The sequence below is a fragment of the Daldinia loculata genome, assembly GCF_022478755.1.
Source record: "Daldinia loculata strain CBS 113971 unplaced genomic scaffold F4817scaffold_24, whole genome shotgun sequence".
In the NCBI taxonomy this organism is placed as follows: Eukaryota; Fungi; Ascomycota; class Sordariomycetes; order Xylariales; family Hypoxylaceae; genus Daldinia; species Daldinia loculata.
In genome coordinates, this window is record NW_026054878.1 from 180,458 (window position 1) to 199,195 (window position 18,738).

At 46.7% G+C, this 18,738-nt stretch overlaps 7 protein-coding genes across 7 annotated transcripts; 2 read left to right on the forward strand and 5 right to left on the reverse strand.

Annotated features, from left to right (window-relative positions):
- Positions 1-213: 213 nt before the first annotated feature.
- F4817DRAFT_106369 (MFS general substrate transporter) lies at positions 214-2,832 on the reverse strand. Its single transcript, XM_049297407.1, has 5 exons — positions 2,508-2,832; positions 1,843-2,453; positions 1,528-1,780; positions 1,338-1,460; positions 214-1,281 (listed from the first exon to the last, which is right to left on the reverse strand). The coding sequence occupies exons 1-5, from the start codon at positions 2,714-2,716 to the stop codon at positions 714-716; spliced, it is 1,764 nt and encodes a 587-aa protein (XP_049159101.1). The 5' UTR covers positions 2,717-2,832; the 3' UTR covers positions 214-713.
- A 1,964-nt stretch (positions 2,833-4,796) lies between these two features.
- On the forward strand, positions 4,797-6,820 carry F4817DRAFT_337370 (DUF89-domain-containing protein). Its single transcript, XM_049303290.1, has 6 exons — positions 4,797-4,973; positions 5,057-5,127; positions 5,193-5,323; positions 5,390-5,506; positions 5,579-6,434; positions 6,491-6,820. Exons 1-6 carry the CDS (start codon positions 4,952-4,954, stop codon positions 6,719-6,721), a joined length of 1,428 nt encoding a protein of 475 aa, XP_049159102.1. The 5' UTR covers positions 4,797-4,951; the 3' UTR covers positions 6,722-6,820.
- Positions 6,821-8,246, reverse strand: F4817DRAFT_337373 (uncharacterized protein). The gene is made up of 2 exons (XM_049303291.1): positions 7,542-8,246; positions 6,821-7,474 (listed from the first exon to the last, which is right to left on the reverse strand). The coding sequence occupies exons 1-2, from the start codon at positions 7,695-7,697 to the stop codon at positions 7,106-7,108; spliced, it is 525 nt and encodes a 174-aa protein (XP_049159103.1). The 5' UTR covers positions 7,698-8,246; the 3' UTR covers positions 6,821-7,105.
- Positions 8,247-8,600: 354 nt separating this feature from the next.
- On the reverse strand, positions 8,601-10,258 carry F4817DRAFT_337375 (ubiquitin-conjugating enzyme/RWD-like protein). Its single transcript, XM_049303292.1, has 3 exons — positions 9,561-10,258; positions 9,204-9,475; positions 8,601-9,141 (listed from the first exon to the last, which is right to left on the reverse strand). The coding sequence occupies exons 1-3, from the start codon at positions 9,822-9,824 to the stop codon at positions 8,967-8,969; spliced, it is 711 nt and encodes a 236-aa protein (XP_049159104.1). The 5' UTR covers positions 9,825-10,258; the 3' UTR covers positions 8,601-8,966.
- A 292-nt stretch (positions 10,259-10,550) lies between these two features.
- On the forward strand, positions 10,551-12,594 carry F4817DRAFT_106478 (uncharacterized protein). The gene is made up of 2 exons (XM_049297408.1): positions 10,551-11,023; positions 11,087-12,594. Exons 1-2 carry the CDS (start codon positions 10,732-10,734, stop codon positions 12,511-12,513), a joined length of 1,719 nt encoding a protein of 572 aa, XP_049159105.1. The 5' UTR covers positions 10,551-10,731; the 3' UTR covers positions 12,514-12,594.
- Positions 12,595-12,940: 346 nt separating this feature from the next.
- F4817DRAFT_106488 (MFS general substrate transporter) lies at positions 12,941-15,388 on the reverse strand. Its single transcript, XM_049297409.1, has 7 exons — positions 15,052-15,388; positions 14,960-14,985; positions 14,803-14,902; positions 14,460-14,743; positions 14,045-14,373; positions 13,652-13,952; positions 12,941-13,575 (listed from the first exon to the last, which is right to left on the reverse strand). Exons 1-7 carry the CDS (start codon positions 15,205-15,207, stop codon positions 13,044-13,046), a joined length of 1,728 nt encoding a protein of 575 aa, XP_049159106.1. The 5' UTR covers positions 15,208-15,388; the 3' UTR covers positions 12,941-13,043.
- A 1,464-nt stretch (positions 15,389-16,852) lies between these two features.
- Positions 16,853-18,732, reverse strand: F4817DRAFT_337384 (succinyl-CoA synthetase-like protein). Its single transcript, XM_049303293.1, has 5 exons — positions 18,349-18,732; positions 18,180-18,208; positions 17,971-18,097; positions 17,813-17,901; positions 16,853-17,759 (listed from the first exon to the last, which is right to left on the reverse strand). The coding sequence occupies exons 1-5, from the start codon at positions 18,513-18,515 to the stop codon at positions 17,170-17,172; spliced, it is 1,002 nt and encodes a 333-aa protein (XP_049159107.1). The 5' UTR covers positions 18,516-18,732; the 3' UTR covers positions 16,853-17,169.
- Between the last annotated feature and the right edge of the window lie 6 nt (positions 18,733-18,738).

Genomic DNA, 18,738 nt, shown 5'->3' on the forward strand with positions numbered 1-18,738 from the left:
GTATTCCGTATTCCGAATTATATGTGTTGCTATAACCCGAAGACAATTGGTATCGTAGCCCCTTGCGACCAACTTAAGCTATATTCAAGTGAACACATCAACGTGGAACATCACAGTATCTCGCCGTGATCATGTAATGGTTACACCTTGTTATCTACCACTGACATACCCTGGAATCGCCATGTATGATAGATATTACGTTTTATATTGAGTGCTATAACGAAACGCATGTTCTATTATACAATGCTTGAAGCTGCGAGCCATGTTACGACGGCGTGTCCCTAATCCAGTTAAGTAATGCAACAATGTAGTGATAAGATTTATGGCCTCGTCCGGCTACTGAACCGGCGAGATTTCGGATAGATTTTCTCTGTCGTGAATACTTCTTTTTCTAGCCGTATGCAGTCATATACGGGGAACAAATGTCAGTCTAACAACTAATAGCAAATTATAAACCGCGTAGGAGTCTTCCATGATCACGTTATAGATTTAGTCATAACAGATGCTGTGTTTTAACCACTGGCACGTCCTTGTGTTGAAGCCGAATCTCAGATGGTATTGGGGGCAATGCGTATGACAAGGAGTCGATGTCTCTACCTAATCTTTGCATCCCAAGACGACATGTTAATTATATAATGCCGAGAATAGGCGTCGTGCGTGTGGCAAGGACGTGTAAAGAATAGACCGTGATATCACGTCTATAGATTCAAGCCTTAGAACACATTTCCCCTGGATCGCTTCTCAACCGTCTCAAGCTTCTTAACATTAATATTCCTCCAAACAATGACACAGATAATTGTCAGAGGAATAAGTGCAGAGCCGACGATAACCATCTTCCTCATTACATCGCCATATGCTTCAATGACGGCGTCTCGAATTGGTGTGCCGATTGGATACTCCATTTGCTTATTGATGTCTCCGTAAATAGCAGCAGTCATATTCTTGCTATCCTCAGGGAGGAATTCATATAGCTTGACCGGAAGAATATTCGTCCAAATGCCGCCTGCAACAGCGTAACCAACAGAAGAGCCGACGGAGCCAAATAGGCCGTAAATAGCAAGGGCAACAGCAACATCTTGGTGCCTAACGGATGCCATGGTAATAAGCTGAGACATCTGATTAAGTACGCCCGCGCCAAAGCCGACAAGTACTTGGCACATGGCAAGGTAGCCAACCTGAGCGCCAGGAACTCTGAAATATATGATGAGAGCGGTACCTAATAGATATATGGGGATGGCGACCAGAGCAGGATACTTGACGTGACCGGTGTAGCGAATATATCTGAAGATGATGGCATTAGCAGGCTTCTTGACAACTAGGGGCTCTAGTGCTCTTACAAGGCGACGAATGGACCGGCGAAGTACGAAGTAAGAGAGTAAGCATTGAGCACGTAATTCGCGATACTGATACTGAGGCCTTGGACAACCTGGAGGTAAGAGCTGTAATAAGCATCCCATATACTATACTAAGTATTAGCATCGGGCTGCTCGAGTTAATCACTCGGGCAAGAATAAAGAGGAAACTAACAAGGTGGTCAAAAAGACCATGAAATACGACAGTACAGCGCCTAAGAAGGTTCTGTCCTTTAGAAACTCGAAAGGGAAGAACTTGACACGGGCGAAAAATCTCTCCCAAATCGCGAATGCGGCGAGACTGACCACGCCCATCACAATCATGACAATTACGCTTGCACTCTGCCACGAGTGCGAGGCCGAGCTCACAAGACTGAATGGGAGGAGGATGAGTGTGAATCCCGCCGAAACTAAAATCGCGCCCATAACTAGATAGGACACAGCTTGTTAGTAGTGAAGATATTCCTTGCTAAACCCCTATATGACTTACTATCAAACTCGATGATATAATGTAGAGTAGATTGTATCGGCGTGCGACCTGATTTCGGACGCAGCAGGCCTAACTTCTTTGCTTTCCGTTCGTGATAGAAAAGGATAGCAACCACTGGTAGAGATACCGCGAGTAAGATAATGGTGAAGGCACCGAATGCCCATCTGAAGTTGACCTTGGTGTAAAATAGCTCGGCAATTCGAGGGCCAGCAAAAGTAGTCGCAAGGTTAGGAGTCGAGTTGAGCGCAAAGATAAACATTCGGTTCTTGAGCGTAGTAATATCGGCTACGAAGACATCGATAACAAAACCAAGAGCGACGTTGCCGACCCAGGCGAAAACCTGGGCTGCGGCATACGTCTCAACATTCTGGCAGGTCGCCTTCATGATCATGCCAACAGTGATTAGAAGTAATGACCCGACAAAGCCTTCCATACGTCCCCTAATATCGATAATTTTGCCAAGACTAAGTGTGACAACGCCACCAATCACTCTAGCAGCGATGTTGATGACCGCTAGTAGGCCGTGCCTGGAAAAGGAGGACGTGACATATGGAGATAGGGAACTATCGATAGACGAGAGCAGCGCGGACACGAAGGATACAAGCCAAAGGCTACATTTGTTAGAGGTCGACTGTACGGGTTTTGAGTAAACATTTATAGCTTACAGAGCGAAAGTAGACCATAGGGATTTATTCGACCAGACGGTAGTGATAGCTTCAACTCGTTTGACACCATCTTGTACGTGCGTCGAGTCGTCGTCTGACTCGGTTTTGGAGCCTTCGGGTACTTCAGTCGCAGGTTGGACCGGGAAAAGGTCTTTCTCGATATCGCGACCGGTAGAGGCATGCGCCTCAGCAGGGGAGATGGTCGACATTGTAAGCCGGACCGTTGTAAATCGTGCGTACCTACCTATCTTCCTATCCAAATCGTAGGCGCAGGGGGAAAGAGGATTTAAATGAAGAAGGGAGGCTGGTCACTAGCATTTATTAAGAGGTAGGTAGTGATTTAATACAAACTACGATTATACAGATCTCGTAACACCATATAATTTTACCCCTACTTGCCTCGGGTCTAGAATCCATAGGTACTTAGATCTCAGCTGGAAGACTAACACATGATGTTAGGCTTTATGTACAAGTAGCCCTGTTGGCAGCACCCGGCGGCCGAGGAACGGATCCGAACGACGACTTTGTCGAAGACGCTTCCCCCGAAAAAGGCAATAAAGCCGGTAGACGAACAAATATTTTGACAACCTTCCGAAATCTTCCTGCTTGTCCCCGACGATCGAGAACTGCAAATTTTATCAGATGATCTGATAAGATGATTGAGTGGGGGTCTTCCCGTGGTCTTTGCGTGAGGCTGGTAGGAGAATCCCTGCTGCATGCGATAGTAGGCGGCGTCTGTGACCTATCACGGTTAACATCTGGTCTGTGCCCTTGGTTATTCGTATACTACGTAGCATTATCTACCCGCCGCTCCACGTCGCTTCGACGCCGTAGCCACTCCGTATGGGTATTGGTCTTATACATAGTAGCACTTAGACTCTATTTTCCTCTGCTGTGTTAGTACCTATCTTGGCATTAGTCATAATTGGCATTAAATATGGCAGACATCAAGTTTGCTTGGTTTGATATTTATGCGAGGGAGTCCTTCCCGAAATTTGAGCGAGTATTTTGCCTTTGAACTGTAAGGGGGGTTTACCTCTTGATTGTGATACTTGTTACGGATTAGACAGTGATCGAATGGGTTTCTACCTAGTAAGCCTTCTGTACTGCTCCTATGTCCGTGCCTACGGGCCGCAACACAAATGGGTTCGAATCCCACTGTGGTCAAACCAAAAATGGTCCAACTCAGGTTTTTCCTTGGGCATTGCCGGGCGCTGAGGGTGATTCCATCTCCGTTATAAGAAGGCGTGTTCGACGGTTTTTCCCCTGATTAAAGTCGGCTACCTGGCGCCGGCGCTAACCAGGTAGAGTAATGCTATAGGCAGGTAGGGGCTGGGGATAGGAAGTGGAGGATCTTTCATGTCATGCGAAACTCTAGCTCTGTCTCTCTAAGGAGGTCGAGGTACTCTAGACGTCTAAAGCGCCATAGATGCGCCTTGCTGTAGTTACCTAGCTATAGCAAAACCAATAGACGTTAACGTTCTCATCATCATCATCATCATCATGTACTGCTCCTATGTTCTATAGCATTTTCCTTCGTGAGAGTTAACTATTATGATGAACATAGGATACAAATACAGCGTTAAAGGATCAGGTTTAGTACCTATATTAGACATGGACTAAACCGGCCTCGTATAACAGGCTATGCTAGACGGGGAGCGAATACTTGTTTTGATCTTAGTTTTATAATAGTTCGAGAACCGTCCTTGTCGATTCCTTGATGAGCCATTTAGACCGTTCATCATCCGGCATGTGAGAATAGAACTGGAAGATAAAGTTGCTAATCAGTTGTCTCATCACGAATTCTAGTCGCTTGATTGTTCGTAAAGGCTAGGTATATAACTATCGGACCTGCCTATTGAAGAGGAAGGGTGGTGTACTCGTACACTATTATGGAAAACTAGACGAGATCGACTCTTTGACTACTAGACATGATAGCATTGTAGAACGCGTCGATAGTAATTGGAACCAGCGGATGAGTGGTATAAGTCCTAAGCTGGAGCTCAACTCGAAAACTAGAGAGATCTAGACTTGATTATTCTGCGTTGACCCTTACGTATGTTCTCACACTTATAAGATGGTATCTTGGCGAGAAGAAGTAGGCTGAAGCCTGTAAGAGACGTGTTGTATTATAATTTATGGGTTAAATTATCTATACCTCTTAGGTACCTTGCAACATCTAAGTGGGAACTTTACAGCCTTATTAGAGCAATGGAATACTTGCCTATAAATAGAGTTGGACCGTATTGTCGGATCTTAGCAACGTTCTAATCGATTAGGTACTTAGGTACTTAGGTACATCTAAGCGCATTTTAGTACCCCGCCAGGATGCCCCGCCATTAACTTTACTTTATGTACCTCTGCGCGTTATAACTTATAAGTGACATAATGCTCAATACCTTTTCCGAGGCGCGCTCAACATATCAAATTATTCTACCATCAAAATGGAATTTGACACCAAGACTCGTAAGCATCTCGATTCATTTCTCTTGCACACTGCTCCTATATTATACAATACTCTATAGCTAACCTTCTCCATCCTCCATCAGCTCCATATCTAACGAGCGACAAGTCCTCTTTCGCCTACGTATCCGCTCGAGATCGATGGCCTGTTATAATAGTCAGTTTATAAAAACAGGAACCTATTTGCTATCGGTGATACTCGACTAACCCTACACTGCTAAGACTCAAGCTATTGATGATTTATACCGCTCGGTATCCGAGTGTGAAGAACCCGAAAAGCAGAACGAGGGCAAGAGAATCATAGAAGAGCTCGCGCGCCTCAAATACGAACTCCAACACGACCGACAGCTCACGTATGTTCCAACACGCGTAAGCGTACTAATTAATCAAGGACGGAATCATGTTAACTCGCGACTTAGACCGATAAGAGACGATGGCGCTGCCGACGTAGCTATATATAACCGTGAGTTGGAGCAGTTAGGAACACCCAGCTGGTTCAACATCCCTTGGCTATTCTCCGAATGCTATCTTTACAGGTACTAGAACGTATAATGATTATATTTATGCCCGTCGAGACTCGTGGCAGTTGGCGCTGACGGGAAACATAGACGTCTTCACACGTCCTTCAGCCTCTCTAAGCACTGGAAGACCTATGATGTATTCTACCGGCAGAAGATCAAGACCTTCCGATCGTCCCGGCCTGCTGTTCTCGAGCTTGCCGCTCGGTACAAGGACTTGGTAACGCAGATAAAACATGATGGGAACTCGACTAGCGCTGAGCACGAAGAGGCCGAAAAGATATTATTCTTTGAGATGTGCGAGATCTGCTTATGGGGTAACGCCACGGATTTATCTCTCCTGACCAGTCTCACCTACGAGGATATTCAGAAGCTGCAAGGTTCCGAGGCCAGAAAGGCTTCCGAGAAGAACATCCTCGTCAATGATCTAGGTGCGACGTATGATGTGTTGAAAAAGGCCAAGTCCGAAGGGAAAAAGGAGCGCCGCGTAGACATTGTATTGGATAATGCTGGGTTTGAATTATACGTCGATCTTATCCTCGCTGGCTTTCTGCTGTCGTCGGGACTAGCTACGCTCGTTGTCCTTCATCCAAAGTCGATCCCCTGGTTTGTATCGGATGTTTTGCCAGCAGACTTTGCTGCTCTCCTTAATGCCCTGGTAAACCCCAAACAATTCTACGAAACCCCATCCGACGACGATAAGCTCCAGGACAGAACACCCTCTGCCCTCTCCGATAAAGATGTTGCGGATCTTGGCTTCCTCTTCCAGGAATGGTCTCAAATGTACGCCGAGGGGCAGCTTATTCTTAGGCCAAACCGCTTCTGGACTTACCCGGGTAGTTATTGGAGACTACCGTCGTTTGAGAAGAGTCTATACGAAGATTTGAAGAGCAGCGAGGTGGTCATATTCAAGGGCGACTTGAACTACCGCAAGCTAACCGGCGATGTAAGCATAGCTACTCCTTTGATAATTAGCCACTTAAGCGTACTGATTTACAATAGGCTACATGGGACCCGACAACCCCGTTCACTAAAGCTATTGGACCCCTCGGTCCCGGCTCGGGGGTTAATGTACTTGCTCTCCGAACGTGCAAAGCTGATGTCGTCGTCGGGCTTAAGCCGGGGCAGGACGAAGAACTCCGGGCTACGGAGGGCGGCGGTGGAGATAGCGGTGCCAGGAAATGGGCGTGGAGTGGTAAGTGGGCTGTTGTGTCCTTCTCGGAAGGGAAATAAATATCCGATGGTTATGTCAAGGGTGTAGATAAACTTTAGACTTGATAGATTGCGTCTTCGCTGGCAAGATCAAGTCAGACCGCAGTGTATATCGATAATATCGTATTTTAATACCGATGATTACGTGTGCTAGAAACAGGTCCATCCCAACGATCCTCGACCGGCCACCAGCCGTTTCCTTTGCATATTGTCACGGGTATCTGTACCAAAACCAAACGCCAACGCAAACGCACATAAAAATGATCTATCAATCGTCGTTGACACAAGGTGTAGTCGGCCCATGCAATTCTAGAACCAAAAATTGAGTTTCAACAGTGCCACGGTGCCCTGGTGTATCATAAACCAGCCAACCTCCATCGCCATCCATAGAACCTCGCCGGCAATCTATTCCTTGACCTCGACCACCTCGGCCTTGATGTCCAAGTCGGCGCCAGTATCGTTCTTCCGATCATAGATGATCCTTTTCTCGCCGCTGTCGTGTGCCACTATTCTGCCATGTCCATCAACGCTAAACGGTAGCCTATTGTAAGCCCAGCGGCCAGCGAAGAAGGTGGCAGCCGCCCATGCCCATAGTAGTAGAGCGATGGTGAAGGTGAGGCAAAGGGTCGGCACAAGAAAAAGCGTGGCGACACCGATCCAAAAGAGCGAGAACAGGACGGCGGAGATCAAAGAGACAGCGATAGTTGTCGCGGCAAAGCCTGCAAAGAGGAGCAGAGGAGCGAGGCAGAGGGTAAATTGAAAGGCGACGAAAGACTAAGGGGAGGTATGAGAGGGTCAACGTAATTATTTAATAGTTAATAGGTGTTTAGATGAAGCTTACAAATAGAATAGGCTTCTCGGTTGACAAGTCGTAAATCCAGTCGTAGGCCTTCTGTCGTGTAGGCGGGCTCACGACTCGGTCGACGTGACGTTGGCCATAGGCGAGCAATTCGTTGGCCCTGGTCTTAGCGCTCGAGGAGACGTCGTCGACTGTCATTGTGGAGGAGCTGTGGGCAATATAGAATGGATGATAGATAGTGCTTGGTTACGAAGGGCGATGACTAGAAGATTACACGGATTGGATCGCTTGGAGGATTTGGATTGGAAGATGAAAAGCAAGAGACTTGTAATGGTGAACTTAGGGGATTGGAAAGTTAACGATGGATTTGATAGATAACTTGTTGAATTAGAGATGACTTATTGCGACTGCGTCTTTGGGAACATAGCATACAAGACAGGATACGGGGAGAACATAAGATGGGAGAGTGGAAGAGACCAAGGGGCCAAGGTCGAAGATATTAAGATTGAGCCATAAGATGGTAAGCACCTGCCAGGGAGATATGTAGATGTTACCTAAGGGAGATGTTTAAATTTTCAAATGTTATTACATGTAAGTCGCACTACCTTGGACCTTAGAATTCGACATATGTGATGACGCGTGGAAGTACGAAAACGTGAAAATGTAGAAGTAACTAATGGTGAAGTTGAGAGTCTGAGGTAAAGAATGACGTTGTATGTGGTTATTTCTAAGGTTACCTTAACTACCTTATTTCTAAGGTTAACAGGTAGCTTTAATTAGCTCTGGTTAACTAAAAGTAGCGGGAACCTTAGCTCGGAAGTTCGGATCGTAGGCGGATCGTAGGCGGATCGTACCCACTAACACTTCTAGAATTACTTGAGATGGGACCTTACCCGCACAGCCCGCCATCTTGGTTGCGCTTTGCGGGCCGTTCCTCGGTATCCAAATCACCATCAGATACTACCTATTGGCTTTATATTCCGACTTCCAAAGTTGAATTCTGGAGTTTCAGCCAAGTATCGTGTTAAGCTCCCAGTGGTTTTTGCCTTTGCTAAACTTTGTCTCTACCGGAGATGATAGAAGAACTTAGGTACCTAACTTACCCACCTAAGGAATCACAAGCACCTAGAGCTACATAGGAATCAACACACCAGAGACAAGGCGAATATAATTAAAACATATAAACATAGCCCCGAGGCATAGCTAAAGGAGGAATTTAATTCATGTAATTTGATTCATGCAAAGCGTAGCGCACCCTAACCGAGAACCCCCGACGCCTAATTCCTTATGCAAGTCTGTGAAGACATTTCTGACTACTGAGTGCACCTGATATAACCCTATTCTGTTACTGATATTTGAGAATCTTATGTGGGTTAACATAGGAGGTCTCGAATAGAAAGATGAGCCGGTATATGATAGCGGTAAAGTGAGATTTGGGCATGCGTGTCGTCGGACCATCTTGTTGCACTAGGGTTCTCCTAACAATCGAGCTGTGATATCACCCATGTACGCTTCCTCCAGCTCATAATCCTGTCCGTCAAGCCTATCGATACCAACAAATTGGAAGGCCTCTACAACCCGCTCGATATCGAATCCCATACTAACGAATCTATCGATGAGATCCTTGTTGTAGCCCTGGTATCTACATAGCCGGTTAGCTAATTAGTTGTCACAATGTCTATCGTATACTTCTTAGGATCGTACCTGCTGTCGTCGACCTGCTGTGGCGCGATGGTGGTCCGCGGCTGGACGTATTGGTATTTGGGATTTGGAGGGGCACGGGCGTGGCGCACAGCCCAATCATGCGCCTTATTGTTGAAAGCTTCTCTGTCGTTTATCATCATCTTGGCTACTTCGGCGTCTTGCGGGTCCTTGGGTTCGGGGCTTTCGAAAAGGCCCTGCAAAGATAGAAGGGTGGACTTTATAGTGAGGACGGGAGACCAGGCGGAGCTTATGGTATCTAAACAGATGGCACCCTGCGCGTTTAATATATTAGCAAAACTAGCTCCATGGTAGGTACGGAGAACACCGTAGCACATCTAAATGTCCAAGAAAACCTACAGTTTGACTGCTAATGTTTGGATGCCAGACTTTGGTATCGAACTTCATAACAGGAGGGCGAAAAGGATATTCGTTGGGGATCTTGACGTCCACGATGAACCTCCCACCCTCGTAAGGAGTGCCTGGAGGACCAGGTATCCGAGCCTTGAGGTGCGTAAAGTCATCGTCACCGTCGGCGGGCAGGGCAGTGATACCGGATAAATCCGCATCAGCCTTTATGTCGGAGAGCTCTTTAGCTACCCTGCGCATCCTGCTCGTTGCCATGTTTGCCTAGTCCCCGGTGTCGTTGAGTTGAAGGTATTAGATAGAAAATAAAGGAACCGCGCTCCAGAAACTATCGGCTGAGAATATGATGTGGTAGACTTGTCGCCAAAGCAGCTGAGAGGCTGATCGAGATACAGACGAAAGGGTTATGGAAAGAAGAATGATGAGGAATGGGCTAGAAGCAAGCCAAGAGAACGCTTTGCTCTGTTTACAGGTAGTTATTTAAAACAAATACAAGTACCTATTGGATATAAGGCAGTGCAGGGTGCAAGTAAAATAAAAAGGTTGCAGAACCTGACAGTCCTGACTGTGACAGCTCAGAATGCATGAGACTTTGAATATTCATGGAAGAATTGAAAATGGGAAGGGACAAGTTGGAGACAAAACTGATAAGTTACGACAAGTTACGGCGAGTTACGAAGAGGAGTTGCAAGGTACATGTATGCAGAACCCCGCGACCCCCCGGCCGCAACTGCTTTTCGCCTAGGTAACCTTTGAGGTCATACATGTACGTAGTTTATGCAGATATCAGGTATTGCTTCCAGTACGGATTACTGCCAGACCGCCAGGCGCATGGCGGGGTTACACATGCATACCTTAGGTAGGTACATAATGTTCCGTACCTACAAGGTCCTAGAGTCATTGCATTGAATCTCATTGGACACAATATAATTTCAGATTTCTAACCCCACCATCTACACTTTTCGCTACCACTAGCCTCTTACGTATTAACATCTTTCTTTCTACCTAATAGTACAGAATATACGTAGGTTTCTTTCTACCTTATTTTATTATTTTATTTTATACAAACCTTCTTCGGTCATATCTAACCTATCTAGCCACCTGCTCAATATACTGCCAGCAGCTTATATACCTAGGTACGGAATCGTCACATGCGAGCTCCAACATGGCGACGACCACGATAACAGCAACCGTCCGGAAGAAGGATGCCAACCTCCCGCCCGAGAACGAGCGATTCTTGCGCTGCTGCGCTGATATTGCCAACGCCCTTATCGAGGACCATGAGGCTTCTAAAGACCCCAAGAGTTCTAAGCGAGATATCAACCTCAACAGCTTGCGCTCCAAATTCTCTAGAAAACACAAAATCGCCAGCATGCCCCCACTCACTGCCATCATCGCCGCCGTCCCCGAACACTACAAGAAATATATCTTGCCAAAACTGATCGCAAAGCCTATTCGTATGTCACTACTATAAAAACATTTAAGAAATGCTATTTCCGTTCCTGCTAACTGATATCTAGGCACTTCCTCCGGAATCGCCGTTGTAGCTGTTATGTGTAAGCCGCATAGATGTCCTCACATCGCCTACACTGGCAACATCTGCGTCTACTGTCCAGGTGGACCCGACTCCGACTTCGAATATAGTACCCAGTCCTATACGGGATACGAACCTACGTCCATGCGCGCTATTCGCGCCCGATACGACCCTTTCGAACAAGCTCGTGGCCGTGTCGACCAGCTCAAGTCTCTCGGGCACTCAGTTGACAAAGTCGAATATATTATAATGGGTGGTACATTCATGTCATTGCCCGTACCGTACCGAGAAGAGTTCATTTCCCAGTTGCATAACGCTCTGAGCGGTTATCAAACGACGAACGTAGACGAGGCGGTTGAGGCTGGTGAGATGAGCAATGTCAAATGCGTCGGTATTACCATCGAGACTCGGCCAGACTATTGTTTGCAGCCACATCTAACGGATATGCTCCGCTACGGATGTACGCGCCTAGAGGTCGGAGTTCAATCATTGTATGAGGATGTCGCCCGAGATACCAACAGAGGGCACACCGTGGCAGCGGTCGCGGAAACGTTCTGTCTTGCTAAAGACGCCGGGTTTAAAGTTGTTTCCCATATGATGCCTGACTTACCAAATGTGGGCATGGAGCGCGATTTAGATCAGTTTAGAGAATATTTCGAGAATCCAGCATTCCGGACCGATGGCTTAAAGATCTATCCGACGCTAGTTATTCGTGGCACGGGGCTTTACGAGTTATGGCGCACAGGCCGTTACCAGAATTATACCCCTAACGATTTAATCGACATTGTTGCTAGGATCCTAGCATTGGTGCCGCCGTGGACTAGAATTTATCGAGTTCAGAGAGACATTCCCATGCCACTGGTCACTTCGGGTGTTGAAAATGGAAATCTCCGAGAATTAGCGCTTGCTCGGATGAAGGATTTCGGTACAACGTGCCGTGATGTAAGAACCCGCGAGGTCGGGATTAACGAAGTCAAACACAAGATTCGGCCGAATCAGATCGAGCTCATTCGTCGGGATTACACGGCCAATGGTGGGTGGGAGACCTTCCTAGCCTATGAGGATCCCAAGCAAGATATCTTGGTCGCATTGCTTCGTTTGCGCAAATGCACCGAAAAGTACACCTACCGTGATGAATTGACTGGCCAGCAAACCAGTCTAGTCAGGGAGCTTCACGTATACGGAACTGCCGTTCCAGTACACGCTAGAGATCCCAAAAAGTTCCAACATCAGGGCTTCGGTACCCTCCTGATGGAAGAGGCGGAACGCATCGCGCGTGATGAGCACGGAAGCGATAAGATCAGCGTTATCAGTGGTGTCGGGGTGAGAAGCTATTATAGAAAGCTTGGGTACTGGTTGGACGGACCCTACATGAGCAAATGGCTTGATGGTCGTCCGCAAAAGCAGTCTTGAACATAAGCGCGGAACGAATATACTGGCACGCTATCTGCAGGGCCCTGGAAACAAGAGTACGGAACGGGGGGTTCCAAGAAGCCCATAAATTACTTGCCACATGCCCGTTAACCATCAAAGAGTCAGTGTCACCTCGTCTCGGCCTGTTTACTCTCAAATGTGTCAAGTGTCCATCAAGACACCAAGCGTGGACGCGACAGCTGACAATAGGTATCTTGGTTGTTCATCAAGTTTGAACATATAATACGTTCCAATTAGCAACGCTAGTTCTACATGTAAAATCCTCAAGAGCGACGTCACCAGAAGCCATATGAGAAAACCCATACCAAACCTTCCAGCATGCAGCACTTGAAGTTATATTTCAGAAGAATCCCACGACGCGGTGCTATCTAACTAAGCAACTAACCTAAAGCCGAGTCTTTGTACTGATTATGACTGAGAGAGTTACCATTTCCACACTCTAATCTTTTGTGTTAAAAGTTCCCGCCCGTTTTTTGGTAGATTGGGAGTATACGAGCTAACCTTCATGTTCAAACATGCTCTACGGTAGCCTCGACCTCTTCCGTCATCAAATCCTTTACACCTTTCAACAGAGCTACAGCCACGATAGCTAACACAACGAATGGGATCACGCTGGCCCACGCCAGTCGATACGCATGAGCGTATTGCCACCTGCTGGCCTCAACGGCTGCAGCCCAGACCGCAGGTGTTGCCGTGTCGACTCCTAACCCTATCTGCCCGGCGGCCAGCGCTTCCAGCAAAGCTGGCACACTGCCTGTAGCAAGACCTGCATTTACAGCTGCGCTTTCAACACCTGCTGCGTAATGGCTAGCGAGCTGGCCATTGATAATAGCGTTTAGAACAGCGGACCCGAAGGCGCCGCCAATAGCGCGTGCAGAAAAAGCGAGGCCCGTCGCCGTCGATAAGAAAGCGTGCGGTGCCGTGAACTGGATACAGGCTACGAGGAGCGTCAGGGGTCCTGCTTGACCAATGCCAGCAAGTACATTGAAGCCGAGTTGCGCAGAGCTCCACGAAGGCCGGATAGTGGCATAGCAGATAGTTCTATTCCACGCGTGCTTATCAGTCCGCTGTCTGACTACCCTAGTAGCTCCAAAAATATGATATAAGTTTAACTTACACGATGAGAAATATTGTAAAAGTAACGAGGAGGGGCGCTTGTAAGTCCTTGAATCTAGTCGCATACCACGTAATAGGCACGGAGGCAAACAAAACAGGGAGCTGGTAGCTGAGTTGTCGGACGGAGATTCGCCAGGCATTGTTTTCGAATCCCAAGTTAAGCGCGATCTGAGGCACGACAGAGTTCACGGCGCTGTAAAAGATCCAGCCTTCAACCGCGAAGGCGAAGATCGAGTAAACGAAGTTAGCATTCTTCCGAAAGAAGACGTGGGCAACCAGGCCATCGGATCGTCCCCTCCATTCTAGTATCGTTAGCTAATACATTGTACATTATCAAGAATCGGACCTGTCACATGTTATATCGTCAGAGACTAGAGACTAACTGTCTACTTACCGTATAGAGCAAAGCTAACTAACAGCATTAGGCCCAAGCCGACTGGGACCGCGACGTGAGGGTTTGACCAAGCGTAGGCTCCTCCGGCCCAATCAAGTCCGAGTAACATAAGAGTTGCGCTGCCGACGAAGAGTACAGATCCAATAGGATCGCAAGCCCATATATAGTCCCGTAACGACATCTTAGGGTATTCGATATGTTTCGGTGGCCAGTAGAGACAGAAGAGCCCCAGTGCGGTCATGCCGTGAAAGGCGGCTTGCATCCAGAATATGTATCTCCATCCACCAGCATCAACATTAGTTACTGCGCCAGCACCGAGTGAACCGATCCTGTCCTCATCTACTTAGCTTTGCAAAGAACGATATAAGGGCAGCGAGAGGGCAGTGGGAGGGCAGCAGGACTAGTGAATACTTACAATCCACCTACAGCACCTCCGACAAAAGCGAAGCCATTAGCGAGAGGGCGGAACTTCAAGGGCAGTATCTCGGAAGGGATCGCCTGTACGACAGAGATCGTAGCTAACGTGGTCCCAATGAGAATGCCGCCGCCGATAAGCATGCTCATTGACGTTGCCTTGGCAGACACAACGGCGCCCACGAATGCAATGAGTGGCGGCACTGTCGCGAGGAATTTCCTGTCTAATACATCTGATAAACGGCCAACTATAGGGGATAGTACGGATTGCATGAGCAGCGGGCCCTAGAGTCTCTTAATTAGTTATACCACGTTATTGGGAGAATGCAGCAGTGGATAAGTACCTGGATAACCCAGCCGGCTATGGAAGCGTCCCCCAGATCGCGGACTATGAACGCAATGACTGAGCCCGCTGCCACTACCACGAATACTTGGGCCATGACGCTGTTTGGTGTGATTAGCGATAGGGTCACAGATGAGCGAATATACCATCGAACTTACGCGAAGCAGGTTATAAACACCACTAACTACATATTTAAGCCAATTGTCAACACACACGGTTCAGCACAACACAAAATCGGTATGATTCATACCCATGATCTCCAACTCAGATGAACATTGTAGGCTTCATGGTTTACCCCTTGATCGGTCGGGACTACCTCAAGTTCCTCGTGCATCCCTGACTTCTGATCCTCCAAAGCTGCAGCTTGCTTCTCCGCGTCCGTGAGCATGGTCATAGTTATAGTCATAAACAAAATAGGGCTCTCGAAGGAAAGAAACCAGCAGACTTAAATGAGCAATAATCAATCTTTGACGTTTGAATGCTTCCTTTTTTATAAAAGTATGTCATAAGAATCACTCGAATAGCAGTGCTCATTCTTATCTAGGTAGGCATTATGATTGATATATACCATTGACCATTCACTTCTTGCAGGCGTAGGTAATATTAGCTCCATAGAAGGCCAGGCATCTGTGCCCCAAATCCAGGCATAGTACACCAACCAACCCTGACGATCGTCCAACCACTTTGGAGGATCAATGCGGAGACCCCAGATTCTACGCGGCAGTTATAATGCTTCATGGACAGCTGGGATACCATGCGGGGTTGCATCTAGAACTTTGGGGCTCTCTCTGTATTGATGCCAATAACCTCGGCGTAGAGCCAGTGGCATTTCGTAGATTTCTAGGGAAAAGGCTGGGGAAAGCTTCTAATGTTATTCAACCACGGTCTCAATATTGTACGAGCTAAGCTTCATCTTCTTGGATACTTACCTCAGGTAGGTTGCGTACAAATTCGGTAGATTTCTTAAAACTTACTTCAACTTGGCTACATTGCAAGCCTCAAAATAATAATCACACCCATAAAAGGAAGAAAGTACCTAACCTACCTAGTAAGTCCAGTAGAAACTCATTAATTACTTCTTAATATTAACTCACCTGTCTCTAACGTTACCCTTTCACGACACGACTATTATCTACCTGTCAGATATTGTACCCTTGATTGATGTCATACATAGAGTGAATGTTAAGATAGATAGAATTGAACTATTAACGCCTGTCTTCTACCCTGTTACGAGGGTGCTACGCGCCTCTTATATAGTAGATTTACCCTGATTCCATCCCTAACCGACTTATACCCTGACACTGCTGTCCTTAATAACAATGGCTTTGATATTAACTCTACCATCTCGTGTATTGTTAGGATTTTAGCACGAGAATGCCCACTTGCTCTTCCTAAGCGATAAATGGGAGAGTATACTCCTAAACACTAGAAATCGACGGTCTATATAGGTATCTGATATAAAGGGTTAACGTGTCACTAGGATAAAATGCACCTCCTAAAAGTTAAAGTGCTAAATAAATTCACCCTGAATCTAATAGTGTGGAATAGATATATAGACTACCTATATATAAGCATGTATTTAGGTATATAAGTTAGGTATAAGTATGATCCAGTCATTAGCCACTATAGCATTTATGTTCCGTTAAGCAAGTGCATCTAGTACATTTATAAGTAAGATGGATGTCCCTTCTTATCTTTTCAATCATAAATATGAGCTTTATTCCTAGAATTATTTTGAAAAAAAATGAAACGTAAATAAACGCTTATATACAAAATCCGTTTATAATTTCCTATGTCCCCTTCTCTTATCTCCATGGTAAAATAGGAGCACAGTCAAATGTATTTCAAAATACCTAAGATATCGAATGCACTGTTGGGTCAATCTCCAAGCACACATTAGATTGATTCTTTCTATTTTTCTTTATTATTTAAAATTATTTTCGTAAAATACCCAAGTCTCGTAGTTGCTCGTTCATACACTCCATTAACTTTCGTCAATATTAGTGGTAGTTTCACTTTACTTTTACCGTTTTACATTAAGACAACCAGGCGTAAAACACTCAGGGGTATTGAGGCTTCATGATATATATAAGGATGATAGGGGGACAGACACAACAAAAATACAATGCATTATTCGCCATCCGCCCCTCCATCTATCAGAGTTAAGTAAAACACACTCAGGATGTTCTCCTGGCAATAAATGCAGTCCAGCTTACCAACCACCACACATGCTTCGATATCTATCCCCCGTTCGGGAACGGTATTTAATACCCCTGGACTTTGGCGATCCACAACACATGAGGCTCGTCGAGGCCTATACCGTATCTAGTGACCCGCCCTTTCTACATTTATGTATGAGACAAGCTTCTTATAAAAGATCCCGCTTGACGAAAGCCTCCCTCATTGCGCGCCCTAAGGCGGCAGGGGAGCGTTCTACTACTACACCAGCTGCCTCTAGAGCTTTGATCTTAGAGTCTGCTCCGCCCTTGCCACCTGATACAATGGCACCGGCGTGACCCATTCGTCGTCCTGGAGGAGCGCTGATGCCGGCGATGAAGCTGACAACAGGCTTACCACCGTCGACGATATTGTTCGCCTTGAGGAAATCTGCGGCATCCTCTTCGGCTGAACCACCAATTTCTCCAATCATAATGATACCATCCGTCTCCTCATCCTTCAAGAAGACTTTGAGGCAGTCGATGAAGTTCGTCCCGCTGAAGGGATCACCACCAATGCCAACAACAAGAGATTGACCAAGGCCAGCCTGGGTGGTCTGGTTGACAGCTTCGTAAGTCAAGGTGCCGGAGCGGGAGACGATACCGATACGACCACGCTTGTGAATAAAGCCGGGCATGATGCCGATCTTGCACTGGCCTGGAGCAATGATACCAGGGCAATTGGGGCCGACGAGACGAGTCTTGGACTGCGACTTGAGGATATCGGTGATGCGGACCATATCTAGAAGTCTGTTAGAAAAGGCAAAAGCTTCGAGGCTATATGGCTTGACATACCATGCTGGGGGATGCCCTCAGTGATACAAACGACGAGAGGGATTTCGGCAGAGACAGCCTCCTCGATACCAGCGGCAGCTAGAGGAGGACTGGATACGAACAGTGATTAGCAACGCATACCCGAACCTCGTATTTCACACCAGTAACCCGATACTTACGGCACAAATATGGCAGTGGCGGTTGCGCCAGTCTCCTTTACGGCCTCACCAACATTGGCGAAGACAGGAAGACCAAGATGTTCCTGGCCGGCTTTCTTGGGGTTTGTGCCTCCAACGACCTTAGTCCCTATCCGTAGATTTCTATTAGATATGTATTCCTGACCTCGTATAAATTTATCGCGGAAACGGGGCGCAAAGGATGTAGTTACCATATTCGATAGCTTGCTGGGCATGGAAGCTGTTGGAATCCGAATATCAGCATGAGCTTTTTTTCTATTTTCTATTTTCTATTGCGATATGTGATATGGCATATTGAGGAGATCAAGACGATATAATCTTCGACAAGCGGCCAGCTTCAAAAGGACGGAGAGCGCTTACGTTCCCTGCTTTCCGGTAAATCCTTGGAAGATAACCTTGGTGTCTCCGTTAATGCGCAGGTTTTCGATCGTCTGGGAATAAGGGGAGGTCGTAGAACTGTAGGCTCGTCGGGAGAGCTGGCGCAAGATGGCAGCGCCTGGCCGCAGATGTCTCGAGAAAGCTTGCATCCTGCAGCAATTGACCTATAGGAAACTGTAGAGAAGTTTCCGATAGATAAAGAGCCCGAGTGTACGAATATAGGTACGTAGAGAGGTAGAGAAAGGTAGAAAGTTAGTGAAGAGTTATTTTCGACGATGATTAAGAAAAAAAAAGGGTTCAAGGTTCAAGCTTCAACGTCTATCAAATGCTAAATTGCAACCCGTTGTAATGCCGCAGTTCTTTCCAAATCGA

What these genes read in the sequence shown, in the direction of transcription:
- F4817DRAFT_106369 (XM_049297407.1), bottom strand. Translation starts at nt 2,716, where the DNA reads ATGTCGACCATCTCCCCTGCTGAGGCGCATGCCTCTACCGGTCGCGAT. An exon ending in CTATGGTCTACTTTCGCTCT is followed by an intron (nt 2,454 to 2,507) that starts GTAAGCTATAAA and finishes TAACAAATGTAG; the next exon opens with CCTTTGGCTTGTATCCTTCG. An exon ending in TTATATCATCGAGTTTGATA is followed by an intron (nt 1,781 to 1,842) that starts GTAAGTCATATA and finishes TGTCCTATCTAG; the next exon opens with TTATGGGCGCGATTTTAGTT.
- F4817DRAFT_337370 (XM_049303290.1), top strand. Translation starts at nt 4,952, where the DNA reads ATGGAATTTGACACCAAGACTC. An exon ending in TCCGAATGCTATCTTTACAG is followed by an intron (nt 5,507 to 5,578) that starts GTACTAGAACGT and finishes CGGGAAACATAG; the next exon opens with ACGTCTTCACACGTCCTTCA. An exon ending in ACCGCAAGCTAACCGGCGAT is followed by an intron (nt 6,435 to 6,490) that starts GTAAGCATAGCT and finishes GATTTACAATAG; the next exon opens with GCTACATGGGACCCGACAAC.
- F4817DRAFT_337373 (XM_049303291.1), bottom strand. Translation starts at nt 7,697, where the DNA reads ATGACAGTCGACGACGTCTCCTCGAGCGCTAAGACCAGGGCCAACGAA. An exon ending in CCGAGAAGCCTATTCTATTT is followed by an intron (nt 7,475 to 7,541) that starts GTAAGCTTCATC and finishes ACCTCCCCTTAG; the next exon opens with TCTTTCGTCGCCTTTCAATT.
- F4817DRAFT_337375 (XM_049303292.1), bottom strand. Translation starts at nt 9,824, where the DNA reads ATGGCAACGAGCAGGATGCGCAGGGTAGCTAAAGAGCTCTCCGACATA. An exon ending in CAAACATTAGCAGTCAAACT is followed by an intron (nt 9,476 to 9,560) that starts GTAGGTTTTCTT and finishes TTAAACGCGCAG; the next exon opens with GGTGCCATCTGTTTAGATAC. An exon ending in CAGCAGGTCGACGACAGCAG is followed by an intron (nt 9,142 to 9,203) that starts GTACGATCCTAA and finishes CCGGCTATGTAG; the next exon opens with ATACCAGGGCTACAACAAGG.
- F4817DRAFT_106478 (XM_049297408.1), top strand. Translation starts at nt 10,732, where the DNA reads ATGGCGACGACCACGATAACAGCAACCGTCCGGAAGAAGGATGCCAAC. An exon ending in ACTGATCGCAAAGCCTATTC is followed by an intron (nt 11,024 to 11,086) that starts GTATGTCACTAC and finishes ACTGATATCTAG; the next exon opens with GCACTTCCTCCGGAATCGCC.
- F4817DRAFT_106488 (XM_049297409.1), bottom strand. Translation starts at nt 15,207, where the DNA reads ATGACTATAACTATGACCATGCTCACGGACGCGGAGAAGCAAGCTGCA. An exon ending in GGAGGTGCTGTAGGTGGATT is followed by an intron (nt 14,374 to 14,459) that starts GTAAGTATTCAC and finishes AGATGAGGACAG; the next exon opens with GATCGGTTCACTCGGTGCTG. An exon ending in TTTACAATATTTCTCATCGT is followed by an intron (nt 13,576 to 13,651) that starts GTAAGTTAAACT and finishes CGCGTGGAATAG; the next exon opens with AACTATCTGCTATGCCACTA.
- F4817DRAFT_337384 (XM_049303293.1), bottom strand. Translation starts at nt 18,515, where the DNA reads ATGCAAGCTTTCTCGAGACATCTGCGGCCAGGCGCTGCCATCTTGCGC. An exon ending in TTTACCGGAAAGCAGGGAAC is followed by an intron (nt 18,209 to 18,348) that starts GTAAGCGCTCTC and finishes GGATTCCAACAG; the next exon opens with CTTCCATGCCCAGCAAGCTA. An exon ending in GCCACTGCCATATTTGTGCC is followed by an intron (nt 17,902 to 17,970) that starts GTAAGTATCGGG and finishes GTTCGTATCCAG; the next exon opens with TCCTCCTCTAGCTGCCGCTG.